At 39.1% G+C, this 12929-nt stretch overlaps 1 protein-coding gene across 1 annotated transcript in view; it reads left to right on the forward strand.

Annotated features, from left to right (window-relative positions):
- The window catches only part of si:dkey-215k6.1 (transmembrane protein 132D), a 278691-nt gene that overhangs the window by 130437 nt on the left and 135325 nt on the right, over positions 1-12929 (forward strand). The window contains exon 4 of the mRNA XM_067615492.1: positions 9793-9933. Within this exon, the coding sequence (XP_067471593.1) occupies positions 9793-9933 (141 nt within the window). The remainder of the gene's footprint in view (positions 1-9792; positions 9934-12929) is intronic.

Below are 12929 nucleotides of genomic sequence, written 5' to 3' on the forward strand. Positions count from 1 at the left end.
CACATACCTTTCTCAACAATAAGGGCTTATGGTATGATGGGAGGTTCCTTGGAGTCTATAAATTTACTACACCCCAGGCATTTGCTGAGGTGACATTGACTTTCACAGTAATAATGAAGCATGTAAGAACCTGAAATACCATGGAAGCCACTGTGGAGCCACTGACTAGTTTCCAAACCATTCTTTGCAACTTGAAAAATGCTTTTTTTCTAATCTAGCACCTCTTTCGACAGTAATCAGTAGGACAACATCATTTGTCTGTGCTTCCCAAAACTATTACAAATCCCTGTTAAAAAATGATTCTGTTTGATGATGTGACAATGCTTCGGTTAAGGCCCTGTTAGGTTTTGGCACAAAAATCACACATTTAGGAAAATGATCACTTTGTTAAGGTTAGACAAACATGGGGTGTGGGTTAAAGTTACTTCTTCCTTAAAGTTAGGTAACATTTATTGCCATGGCTACAATAATAACCACGGGGTTAAGGTGAGGGGATGATCGTAGTTCAGTTAAAGCTCTGACTCACGACTGGAAGCAGGAAACAAATAGCAGCCTCCTGTGGCAAAGTCTGCTGTTGGGTTATAGCCTCCATCCACCCCACCTCCTCCAAATGAGGAAAATTGTTGACATTAATATTACTGTGCAAAACTTTTAGGCACTTTAGATGTTTAGATTCTTATCAATAAAGCAATAACATCAGGGATCGGTCCCAAATTTATTCTGCAACATGGCAATGACCCCCAAAAATACAGCTCGAGTCACAAAGAACTATCTTAAGTGACAAGAAGGAGTCGTGCAGCAGATGATCCCGACATCATCAAGTCAGTCTGGCATTAAATGAAGAGACAGAAGCAACTGAGACAGCCTAAATCCAAGATGTCTGGAACAACCTACCTTCAAAGTACCTTGAAAAACTGTGTGCAAGTGTACTGAGGAGAACTGGTGGCAAAGCATGGTCACACTAAATGTTGATTTCATTTAGGTTTCTTCTGTTTACTGAACTTTGTATGAGGTTAATTGATAATTAAAGCATATTCATGGCATTATTTTTGAAAGCATCCTCACCTTATTTTAAGTACCTAAAACTTTTGCACAGTCCTGAATAAAGGTCATCTCAACTACGCCGCTGCTCTAAGTCACACTTGCTACAGCCGCAAGATGGCATCTGTCACTCAAATGTAACGGGCAACTGACATTAACAACTACTTTAGTGTTGTTTTTCTTGGGAGGAAAGTTATTTAATGGATGGAGAAAGTAGATTTTCCTCTCAAAAGAAAAAAAAAAGCAGTTTGTTCAATGTTGGCTGTGTGTGTATGGTGAAGTAACCATTCAGATCGCACAAAGGTTCCACTTTCTACATGTTGTGAACATATGATATGATATGTAATTACAGTGACCTATCAAGGCCCCTAGTTTCACAATGAGCTTTCTGAGCTTTTTTATCCATTGAGTTTCTGATATTAGTCATCCAGGTTGAAAGGGTTTGTCAAGCTGTTGTCCTCTCAGCACCGTAGGAGCTGTGCTGCCGAAGGGTCAGCAGGTTCTGAAGACGGTGATGTTTGAGTTCAAAGTCGGCGCTGATTGAACGGATGGATGCATCAGTAGCGCTTCTGTGCTTCTGTGTCCTCGTCTCTCGTTCTCTCTATCTGCTGAGTGTAAATCTGTCCTTCTATCATCTGATGCTCTTCAAGGAAACCCAGTGTCCAGAGATATCACACTGCAGTGATTTACTCTCACACACACACACACACACACACACACACACACACACGCACACAACCACTGAGTCATTGTGACCTTGTGTTAGTGCTGATTGTGCTTCTGTGTAAGACAGAGATAGTGTATGTGTGTGTGTGTGTGTGTATTGGCGATCATGATTAGGTGTGGTGTGTGTATATATATGCCAAGAGCAGATACAATTTTACACATCATATCCTGACAGGTGTTCAATCACCTACAATAAATTGCGACAGGGTTTTCCTTGTTTCTTTTGGAGGATCGAAGGTTTTAAAACAGGTGAAGCTGTGGAAAGAGTATTTAAAGGATAGGGTTAGGTGTAAAGAGAATTTAAATGAACTTAAGTGATTATCCTTGCGAGCAGAACATACTGTTATCCTGCCCTTGCACATATTGCTTGCTGTCCCGGGTCACTTTTGTATGGAAAGACTAAACTATAAATATGCATCACTTCATTAACATTCCTCTCTTTCCTCTTCTTCATTCAACTTTCTGCCGCAGACAACATAACTATTACTACTTAAATTGCATTTGTACAGATATGGGAAGCCTTTGATGTTATGAAAAACAAATGAGTCATTTTAAGGCAAATGAGACCCTGCCATGACACCTATTCCACCAATTGATATTTTCTGGCATATTTACATTGTGCCTCTTACCGTAAACATCCAGTAGCTTAATATGGAGCAACAACAGAATTTTAAAAATGTGTCTCGGAGAAAGAGCCAAAATGCAACAGAGCTACAGTCTGACTGAAAAGACTGTCGGGACTCCAAAAAAGAAAAAAAAACAGACATCATCACGATGACAGAAACACATTTTTCATTTTAAACCTACCGTTGTGATTTAAAAGAGGGGGCATTTTATTCACAATGTACCTTTTTGGCATAATGCCCTCTTGCTCGCTATCCTCCACTTACTCTTTTTTTCCAATTGGAAAACTAATGTTGAAGCACCCATAAACAAGGCGATGCTCCAGAAAAAAAGGAAAAGAAAATCAATTGAATTGCTCTGTGGTCAATGACCAACAGGAGCAGAGTGTAACTGTGAAAGTGTGTAATGTATGAGTGTCACCTAGGGAACAAGTGAGGAAAAATCCTCAATTAATGGTTCCAGTGTAAATACAGTTCTAAGTTCATGACATTAAAATACCTGTTTTTGCCCTGGCAGCATCATACTTAAGGCACTTAAAGGGGACATACCATGTTTTTTGTGATTTTCTGTTATGCTGTACTGTTATGATGTCAGATGTTTATGTTAAACATGGTCAAAGTTTCAAAACCCGAGGTGAGTGTACATTTTCCCTGCAAGTCAAAAGCCAGGGCTTAGTTTTATGGGTTGTTCACGCTGTCCACTCACATATTACGGGTTTGGACTTGAACGTGTACGGATGTGTTTGAGAATCCTTCTAATACTGTGTGTTTATGGCAGAAGCCTCCAGAAGCTGGCCAATCAGAACAGAGCTAAAATGTCTTATTTCAGACAGAGGCTGAACCGAGGAACAGCATAAAGGGCCAGTAAAGCATAAATAGGAGTTTTTTTCAACTGTAAATCATGCAAAGATATATTGGTAGAGCCTCAGAATATAAATATGGACCTAGAAATGTGCATGATATGTCCTCTTTCAACATACCTTATCCATATCACTTGATAAAATGAGACAGAGAAGGCAACAACTGATATGATCTGTTGAAAGTTTATCAGACAGAATGTGTTACGGATCATTCGCACAGTTTTTCACAGAGCAGCATTACTGACATAAAAAATGAGAATAAAGGTTGATAAATACAGAAAGAGGGGAATGAGGCAAAGATGCAAGGAGTGAATGAGAGTACAGGGAGAAGTTTTGCTTGTCGTCCTGCATTACCTAAAAAAAACAGACAAACAGAGAAAGAAAGACGCACAGACAGTTGTCAGGCTCTGTTGCTGTACATGGATCTGACAGAAGCAGCTTAGGGATGCAGCCTTGTCCATCATCCTGCTTGTTGACAGACACACACACACACACCAAAGTCCTGACAGATGCACCATGGGACAACAGTGTCGCTGTGTTTCGTTACATATATGACTGTGCTTGTGTCTGCGTGGCCATGTGTACGCATCAATTCCAGACCAGGCAAGCAAAGTCGATCAACCTTTTCTCACAAACATCATTTCTGAATGTCAAAGGTAAACTGACAACCACAAAAAGACTAACTTGTGGTTAAAAGCCCACACACAGGGTTTTTTACACTTGGCAGTACATTGTGATGAACTTACAAGGATCTAAGATTGTTTAAACTAAGTCTTTCATCTTGGTAATACATCTCTTTTGTGGAACAGAAGATATTTTTTTAGACCTATTTAATTTTTTTTTAAATTTAATTTTGATAATAGAATTTAACAATCTCTAAAGCCTTCCAATCTCAAATATTTGAGGGGGCACATGCCCCATAAATGTATGAATGAGCACCTCTGCACTGAACAACAGCATACTGATGAACAATGATGTTACTTCTCTACTGAGGACACAACACAATGTTATTGTCTCTTCCACCCTGATTTCTACTTTCCCTAAATGGTATGAATGATTTGAATACCCTACTATTGCACTGAAAATAGGTATTTTCTGCCTGTTTTGAAATTGATAATTGTTGCCAATTTTGTTTGTTACTCTTTAAATAAGATGTGCCGTCCAATCGTTGGCAGTCAGTCCCAAAATGTTCAGTTACAGGTCTCTATTTTCTCAAATGGTAATGGCTTTGGTCTAATGTTCGTTCCAATTTTATGCCTTTCACAGTTTTGTCTCTGGTTTGGTTGTATTGTAGGAATATTTTTTGTTGTTTATGTAATAGATTTTTTAGAAAATTGCAAATAAATGTACTTTTTTGACATTACAATCACAAGAGTTAGGTTTGTGCACATGAGGGTTTTTTGCTGTAGGAGTACTGGACATATTTATTTATTTATTTATTCATTTATTTATTCATTTGTGTCAGCATGTTTTATTTATGATTTGTCATTGTCATGACCTTGTCATTTAAAAATCTCTGGGGTTAATTTTTATCAGCCGGTGTACAGGCATACATTTCTGTCCCCTCATACTCCATTCTTGTCAGTCTGTCATTTCTATTACTATATCCCCATTTATTTTTCTCTCTCTCATAACTCATTGCTTTGCTTTACATACTTTTGTTGCCAGTGTTTGGGTGCAGTAAATTTCCTTTGAAGTGGATTATCTTAAATTCGGGGTTGGTTGAGGAGGAGGACAGAGAGTGAATGGAGGAGAGAGAGAGGGAGAGAGAGAAGGGGGGCGGGGTTAGGGAGATAGGAGAGGCAGAAATAATAATATAATAAATTTTATTTATATGGCACTTTACAAAACAAAGTCACAAAGTTCTGTATGTGGTTGAGCCAGGATTAAAACATTTCAGGCAAGTAAAATCAGGCAGATAATTCAAAAATAAAATAAATATAAAAAAGACAGCAACAGTAATAATAAAACAGGTAAGACATGTTGGAAATGCTAGAATTAATAAAAGGCTTTAAAAAACAAAAAACACAAAAAAAACGTTGAGAAGTGATTTAAAAGATGTCACTGATCCTGCAGCCTCAGATTCTCGGGAAGGGAGTTCCAGAGCTGAGGGGTCCTGACTGCAAAGCCTGATCACCTTTAGTCTTGAATGGGACTTAGGAACAGCCAGCAGAGCCCTACCTGAGGATCTGAGGCTGTGTTCTGGCTTATAGAAGAGCAGCAATTCAGCACTGTAGCCGTGGGGTTCAATCATGAAGTGTTTTAAATGTGATCAGTAAAATCTTAAAATCAATTCTGAAACTTACTGGTGACCAGTGAAGAGAGGCTAAAACAGGGCTGATGTGATCTTGTCTTCTAGTATTTGTTAAAAGCTGTGCAGCTGCGTTTTGTACCAGCTGAAGGCGTGAGATCATTTTTTGGCTCAACCCTGAATACAATGAATTACAGTAATCTAACCGAGATGAAATAAAAGAATGGATGACCTTCTCAAGATCAGGCCGAGAGAGAAAAGACCTGATTTTTGAGATGCTCCTTAGTTGATAAAAACATAATTGAACAACATTTGTAATTTGTTTTTCAGATGAAAGGTCACTGTCAAATATAACACCCAGGTTTCTGGCTGCAGAATATTTGTAGACAATGATCCAAGATGTTTCTGTAAAATAAGCATCGACTGTGGAGGACCGAAGAGAATTATTTCTGATTTGTTTTCATTTAGCTGGAGATGATGAAAATTCACCTCCTTCAGTGGTTTTTAATGGGACATACATTTGTGTCTTCTGCATAACAATGGTACTGGATTTTGTGTTTATTTATGATATGTCCTAGTGGCAGCATATATATATATATATATATATATATATACAGAACAACAAGGAGCCAAGGACGGAGCCTTGGGGAACACCACAGGTCAGAGGGGCCACAGGAGAGAAGGCATTTCCCATGACTACTGAGAAAGTTCTGTTTGATAAGTAGGATTTAAACCAGTCTAGAGCAGTGTACCTGATGCCAACCCACTTTTCAAGATGATCCAATAAGATAGAGAGATCCACAGTGTCAAATGCAGAGCTCAAGAATGAAAATTGAACAATCACCAGCATCATCTGTAAGTAAAAGGTCGTTTGTCACTTTGATGAGAGCAGTTTCAGTGCTATGACGTGCATAGCAACCTCAATTGGAATTTGTCAAAAATATCATAATTATTCATTAAAAAAAATCAGCTCTATGTCGACAATCCTCTCTAAAGCTTTTGATAAAAATGGACCTACGTTATCTAAAATCTGTAGGGTCAAGGTTGGGTTTCATGAGCAGTGGGTGCACTACTGCATGCTTAAGGAGGGAACACAGTCAGTGGACAGAGAGCAATTGTGGGACCAACACTGTTAAAAACTCCTTTGAGAAATCTGGCAGGCATAAGAGCTGAAGTACTCAATGAAGGCTTTAATTTGGCCATAATGTCCTTTAAAGCGTACAATGAAAGGGCCTCAAACTTACTGAGTAAGGCCGAGGGGGTGCAGTGTGGAGAAGGAGAAGGGTCACCGGTGACATAACCAGTCTGGAATTCTATTTCACTTATTTTGTTTGAGAAGAAGGATTAAAAAAATGCTCACAGATCATGGGAGTGGCTTCGGTTTGTTGGCTGGGAGGATTAATTACAGATTTGATGGTTTTGAAAGAAAATTTGGGGTTGTGATGGTTTGTTGTAATGATGTTGGAGAAATTGGCTTCTTTTACTGATTTTTGATAGACAGACATTAGATCTTTCATAATTTGATATGACACCACCAGGGTGTCTTTTTTCCATTTCCATTTGGCTTGTCTGCATTTTCTCTTTATTTCTCTGGTATTGTTATTTAGCCGAGGCACGCTGAGAGTTGATTTGACTTTCTGGATTTTTACAGGTGCTATAGAGTCAAGTACAGCTTTTACATGTATTGTTGAAGTCGTTTTAGTAATTCTTCTTTTGACAGATTTGACTTTTTTTTGTTATTGCTATGTGTAGATGCAGGGCCTTATGAAATCTGTCAGCAGAGTTTGTATTGAGGACACGAGAGGAAACATAAGTAGCCACCCTGGGGACAGGAGGTGGAAAGAGGGACTTAAAAAATAATAGCTTTGTGGTCAGACACACATAAGCTAGCCTCACAGAGATCAACACTATCAAGAATAAAATCAGAGGAGAGAACATTGTCCAGGGTGTGTCCCTTTAAGTGAGTGGGACCCTCAATCAACTGAGTGAGATTAAAAGAATGCACAATTTCTATAAAATCCATAGTAAAAGAGGAACCAGCAGGGCAGCGTACATGTATGTTAAAATCACCTAAAATCAAGACTCTGTCAAAGTGAGGCATAATAAATGATCAACAAATTCCTGAATAAAATCAGATTAGATTAACTGTAAATTAAAACACAAAGTAGTGGGGCTTTGCTATTTATCATAAATCCAAGTGATTCAAATGAGGAAATGAAAAAGAGAGAGAGATGGAGAAAAAGAGACAGAGGGAGCAGAACAATAATAGAGAGTTTTTTGACTTTATGTAACATTCAGCTGTTGAATTATAAAAGAGGAGATTTTAGGGGACCGCCTGCTATTTTATGCTGTGATAGTGCACAGAAACACACACACACACACACACACACAAACACACATATACACAAAAACAATACATACTCTACCTTACTTGTAAAACTTTTTTTTGCAACTTTACTTTTCTTTTTTTCCCCTTTTGTTTTACACACTCGCACAATAACACACAACAGAGGTCAGCCAGTAAACATATTTTCCTATTTTAATAAAAAAAAACAAGAAAAATAATTCAGAATTTATGAATTTAAAAAAAAAAAAAAAAAAAAGTAGGTTTTCAAGTTTTCACATGGGGGTTGTTCCCTTGCGCAGAAACACCAAAAAGCATCTTATTGAGATTATTATACAGCACATGTATATACCCAGGTGTGGATATATACGGTACACGCACACAAACATATGTACAGAGAGCATGGCAAGGGACAGGCGTGACATATTTGCAGGCAGTTTTTGGCAACACATGAAGCGAGACAAACACAAGAAAGTAATAATGAGAAAGGAGACAAAGAGGATTGGCAGTTTTTTCCCCCCTTCTGTTTAGAAGAGAAAGTTTATTGGAGAGTATGTTTGTGTTGGCATTTACTGTTTGCCAGAGACCATTGTATGTGTGTTAATAAGAAAAGCAGTAAACAAGCTTTCGGGTATGCGTTTGCGTGCTAATAAAGTGTGTTAATAAACTGAGGGAGGGTCTCGTCAAGGTGATAAATAGAACAAAACACACCGGGACGGATTAGAGAAAGAGAGGGAAAGAGGGAGTGGGAGAGAAAGAAAATAAAGAGATTAACCAGAGGATGCCTTGAGAGTGAAGGATGGAGGAGGGGCAGAGGGAGGGATAAAGCAAAGGTATATAGGGAAGGAAGAGAGTAAGGTAGGAAAGGAAAGGGAATCGCAGTGGGGCAGATGAAAGGCAGAGGAAAAACATTTGGAGGAGGTGTGGAAAAGAAGAGGACAGACTGATAGATGAAAGAGGAGACCTGGTGAAGGAAAATAAAGGAGGGAGAGCAACAAGGGAATGACTGGGAAGGAGGAATGGAAATAAGGAGGACATCTGGAGGGGAAGGATAGGGAAAATGGGAAGGGAAACAGGGAGTATGCAGGTAAGAAGAAAACCAGAATGGAAAGGAGAGAAACTCAAGGAGGATATTGGAACAAAGATGGATGAGGGAATTATAGAGATTAAAGGAAAAGCTGAATGGAAAAAAGTAGTAGGGAAAGAAAGGAAAAACATGGGAGAAAGAACCGGACTTTGGAGTTAAAGACAGAAGTAAGAAGATAAGAAAGAGGGAAGGCAATGATAGATGGGATTCTCACTGAAGAGAGAAGGGGAAGGATGAGGAATGCTGAAAGTGACGGGAAGAAGGTTTGAAGAATAAATATTTGAAGAAGAGTCCGGAGTGGTGAAGGGGGTGATAAGAAGAGGAAGGAGTGCACATTAATAAACACAACACCTTTAACCACAACCCGCCAATAGGCTGTTAAGTGTTGTCTTTCTTATCAGCAAAATAACATTGAGTGTATGAGATATAATCTTCAACTCAGCATACACCTGATTCATCCTCCGAGTGGCACTTATTCTGGTAAAAAATGATAACTTTCATAAGAGCTTCTCCTGTCACTACTTTGTCTTCCCCCACCAAAACATACCGTGGGAGGCGGCACCATGCTGGGCGACTAAATTTGAAGAGACGTTTTATACGAAGAGAGAATGGCACATATCAAGGATTAAAGAAAATCAGCGAGAAAATCAGGGCAGGGAAATTCCAAGCGAAGCAAATTCAATTTTAAGCAAATTCCCCCTGACTGTCACTGTGACGACTCAGCTTTCTTCCCTCTTCTGTTTATGATGTGCCTGTGTGAACTTTAGATTAACCTCACTTTCTTTCTTTTTTTTTTCTTCTGCCACCCACTCCCACTCTTTTCTCCCTCTTGTTTTCTGTCTCTTCATCACTCTCTGCAGGGTGTGGTTCCAGTCAGGCATCAACTTCCTGGCTGTGAAACCCAGCAACCTGGTTGCGTGGGAGATCAAACAGGAAATGACACCGGGAAGCAGTTCGTTGGCGGTGATGTGCCAGAGAAAGGCCTCCTCCACAGCGGAGAGGTAGGACTGAATCATACATATCTTCTCCTTTTTTTTCTCCGACAGCTTCCTCTGTCCTCCAGCGGCTGGTTAGCTTATTCTTTTTTGTGAGGAGTATTTGTGGGCGCGTAAAATATCTCAAAAGGTCTTTGATGATTGTGCTTCAAGGCCATAACAACTGATAACGCCCTACATTTGGTAATAAGAGATTTTAATTGTTTTCACAGTGACAGTTTCTACTGTTGTGTGTGTATTATCAACGGATGGGATATGAGTTCACAAGGAGTAAGCTTGGATGACTCTTGTACTGTAGCTAGATTCTAGTTTTCATTTAATGCGAGCTTTGAGCTAAATTTGGATCCAGAAAGAGAAATTGCTGTCTATCAACTGATTGGCTGTTTATTTAACCTTCGAACTCCAACCTCTAACTGATAACCTCATATGTTTTTTGTGTGTGTATGCTTGTGTACGTATGAAGGACTGTCAGATTAATAGACCAAGGTTGAAGGGTTACAAGCTTTCATTTTGTCATGTACACAAACACACACACAATAGTCTGACAAGCAGTTGTAAAAAGTACTGACCCATGTGTGATGCTAAATTTGCCATTAACCTGGTAATTGCTCTGTCCTTGTATGTTTGGTTATGTTTGTGTGTGTTTGTGTGTGTTCTGCTTGTGTTCAGCAGGGTAAAAGCGGCTGACAATAGAGTAAACATACCCTGCTTTAGATTTTGGTGCAAACGTGACAGGTATTCTTGACTCCAGTGTGTGGTTAGAGTGAATTTGTTGTTGCACAGCTCTGATAAAATAAAATAAAAGAATAACAGAGACAGATTACATGAAATCTGCTTGGGTGATATAAAAAAAACAACCCAAGGTGGTGATAAAAATGTGTTACTTAAAGATAGTAAACAGACTGAGGTGAATTATGTAGGGTCAGGGTTAAGGTTAGGAGTAGGGATAGGGTTAAATGAATCAAAGAGGTGATGGTACATAACTTTACAATGCATGAGTAACAGATAATTAAAATAGTTTGACTCACATACTATTAAAGCTTACTATAAGTTTTCACATCTTATTATTATAGCAATAATTTAAAAAAAATCACCACTGGCAGACTAAGAGGGCCAGAATTTAGCAATTGAGACCATAATGACTGGTTGAAAGAAGAGATTGACTTAGTATTTCTAGAGAGGTTGACACTTTTTGAATGGGAGTCAATTGGGGCCAGCAGCTAGCAGCTGTCAGTAGAATTACACTTTAAGGTACTTCCACATCGGCTTCAGCCTCAAGCCTCGGTAGTTGCCGATTGGTTTGTGCACATTTGTTTATATGATGATTCAAATGCTGTTAGACAACACACAAAGTCATACTGTACACACTGCTCACAGTGAAACTACTGACTGCATGATCTACAGTAGCATGTATGCGAGTCAGACAAAGTCATCTGGAAATGTTATCCATGGCTGAATAGAAGGCTATCTGACCAGTAAACACTCTCTTTTTTTGCCTTTGGTTAGCTCTTTTCCCTTTCCTTTTTCACCACTTCTGTCTGACTTCCCCCTTCACTGTCACTCCATTTCTCCTTTTCTCTGTCTTGTCCTTTTTTTTTCTGTTGGTTGAGAGCACTGCTGATGAATGACTTCCCATCGCATGAAACTATTATTGCTGAACCCCGGCTCAATTAGCACCACTTAGCTACCCGTTAGCCATGTCTAGCCTTGACTGATGGACAGCATCAGCAGCATCGGATAATCCAAATATGGCACAGAAGGAAATAAAAACCAGAGACACCACAGCTTGAAGCTTTTAAATTAAGAGCATAAGACACTAAAAAGTTTTCATCAGATGCTTTTCAAATTTTGAACCTGGTGCATGACACAGAATCTATCACTGTTTTTTAAGGGGAATCGAAGTGAGTCATATGTTACTGGTGGATAATTTGAAACAGAAACAAAAGCTAATTAGTAATAATGTTTAGTATATTTTCTGGATATTTTTCTAGAATGGATTCATAGTCTTGTTTTACACTTAAGAATGGCTTGTGGAATACTGAAAGCACTTGATGAATTTTGGGATGTGCCAGCCATTGTGGCCTCAAGGCAAAGAAGTGATTTTCCCTGGCCCTTTGTCATCCATCAGGATGGTGCTGTTTGAGGTGTTGAGATGGTGGTGATTCTAAACGGCTGCTTATTTCCCTGAGGTTTGGCACATAGCCACATGTGGTAGAGTTGGGTTTTTTTTTGTTTTTTTTTTTCCTTGCCCTGAAGGAGAAACTCATCAAAGTGACGTCAGGGTAAACACAGAAAGTGATGCTTTAGAAACCAGATTATGATATGGCTGTCCCACAAAGACATACACAGAAAAGCACGGATTCAACCACACACTCATTCACATCTACTTACACACATACACACTTCTGCCCGTCTTCAAAGTGATACTGTAAACAAAGAGGTGCCTCAAAGCTCAGATTATGATGCGGCAAGCACAAATATATACACGTGTATCGATGCGCACACATACATAAATGCACAGGCTTGTACAAACATGGGCAGAACACACACACACACACATACACACACACACACACACACACACACACACACACTCGTGAAGCAGGGCTGATTCAATGCAGTACTGCAATGTTACCACCCTAATGATTCAAAGCATTGAAGACTGGAGGTGGGAGTGAAGCTGACATTTTTTTTTTTTTTTACTACAGGCATACACACACATACACACACACACACATATATCCAGTCTGTTGCTAGCATACAACAGACAAGATCACAGGCTTTTATCAGCGATTGTGTGGGCAGGATGGCTAATTAAAAGAGCTGATCTGTATTAATCTCTAATGAGATATTACTGGTTGAGACATGAAACAGTGAGTGTGCGTTTTATGAATGAGAGGGCGGGAATGATTACTACCTCTGACAATTAATCTTGTGAATTGATTCCTGCACCTATTGTAATTCTGTGATATAATACGATCTGACATGATGCGCATAATAGG

Source organism: Thunnus thynnus, chromosome 2, assembly GCF_963924715.1.
Source record: "Thunnus thynnus chromosome 2, fThuThy2.1, whole genome shotgun sequence".
NCBI classification, from domain to species: Eukaryota; Metazoa; Chordata; class Actinopteri; order Scombriformes; family Scombridae; genus Thunnus; species Thunnus thynnus.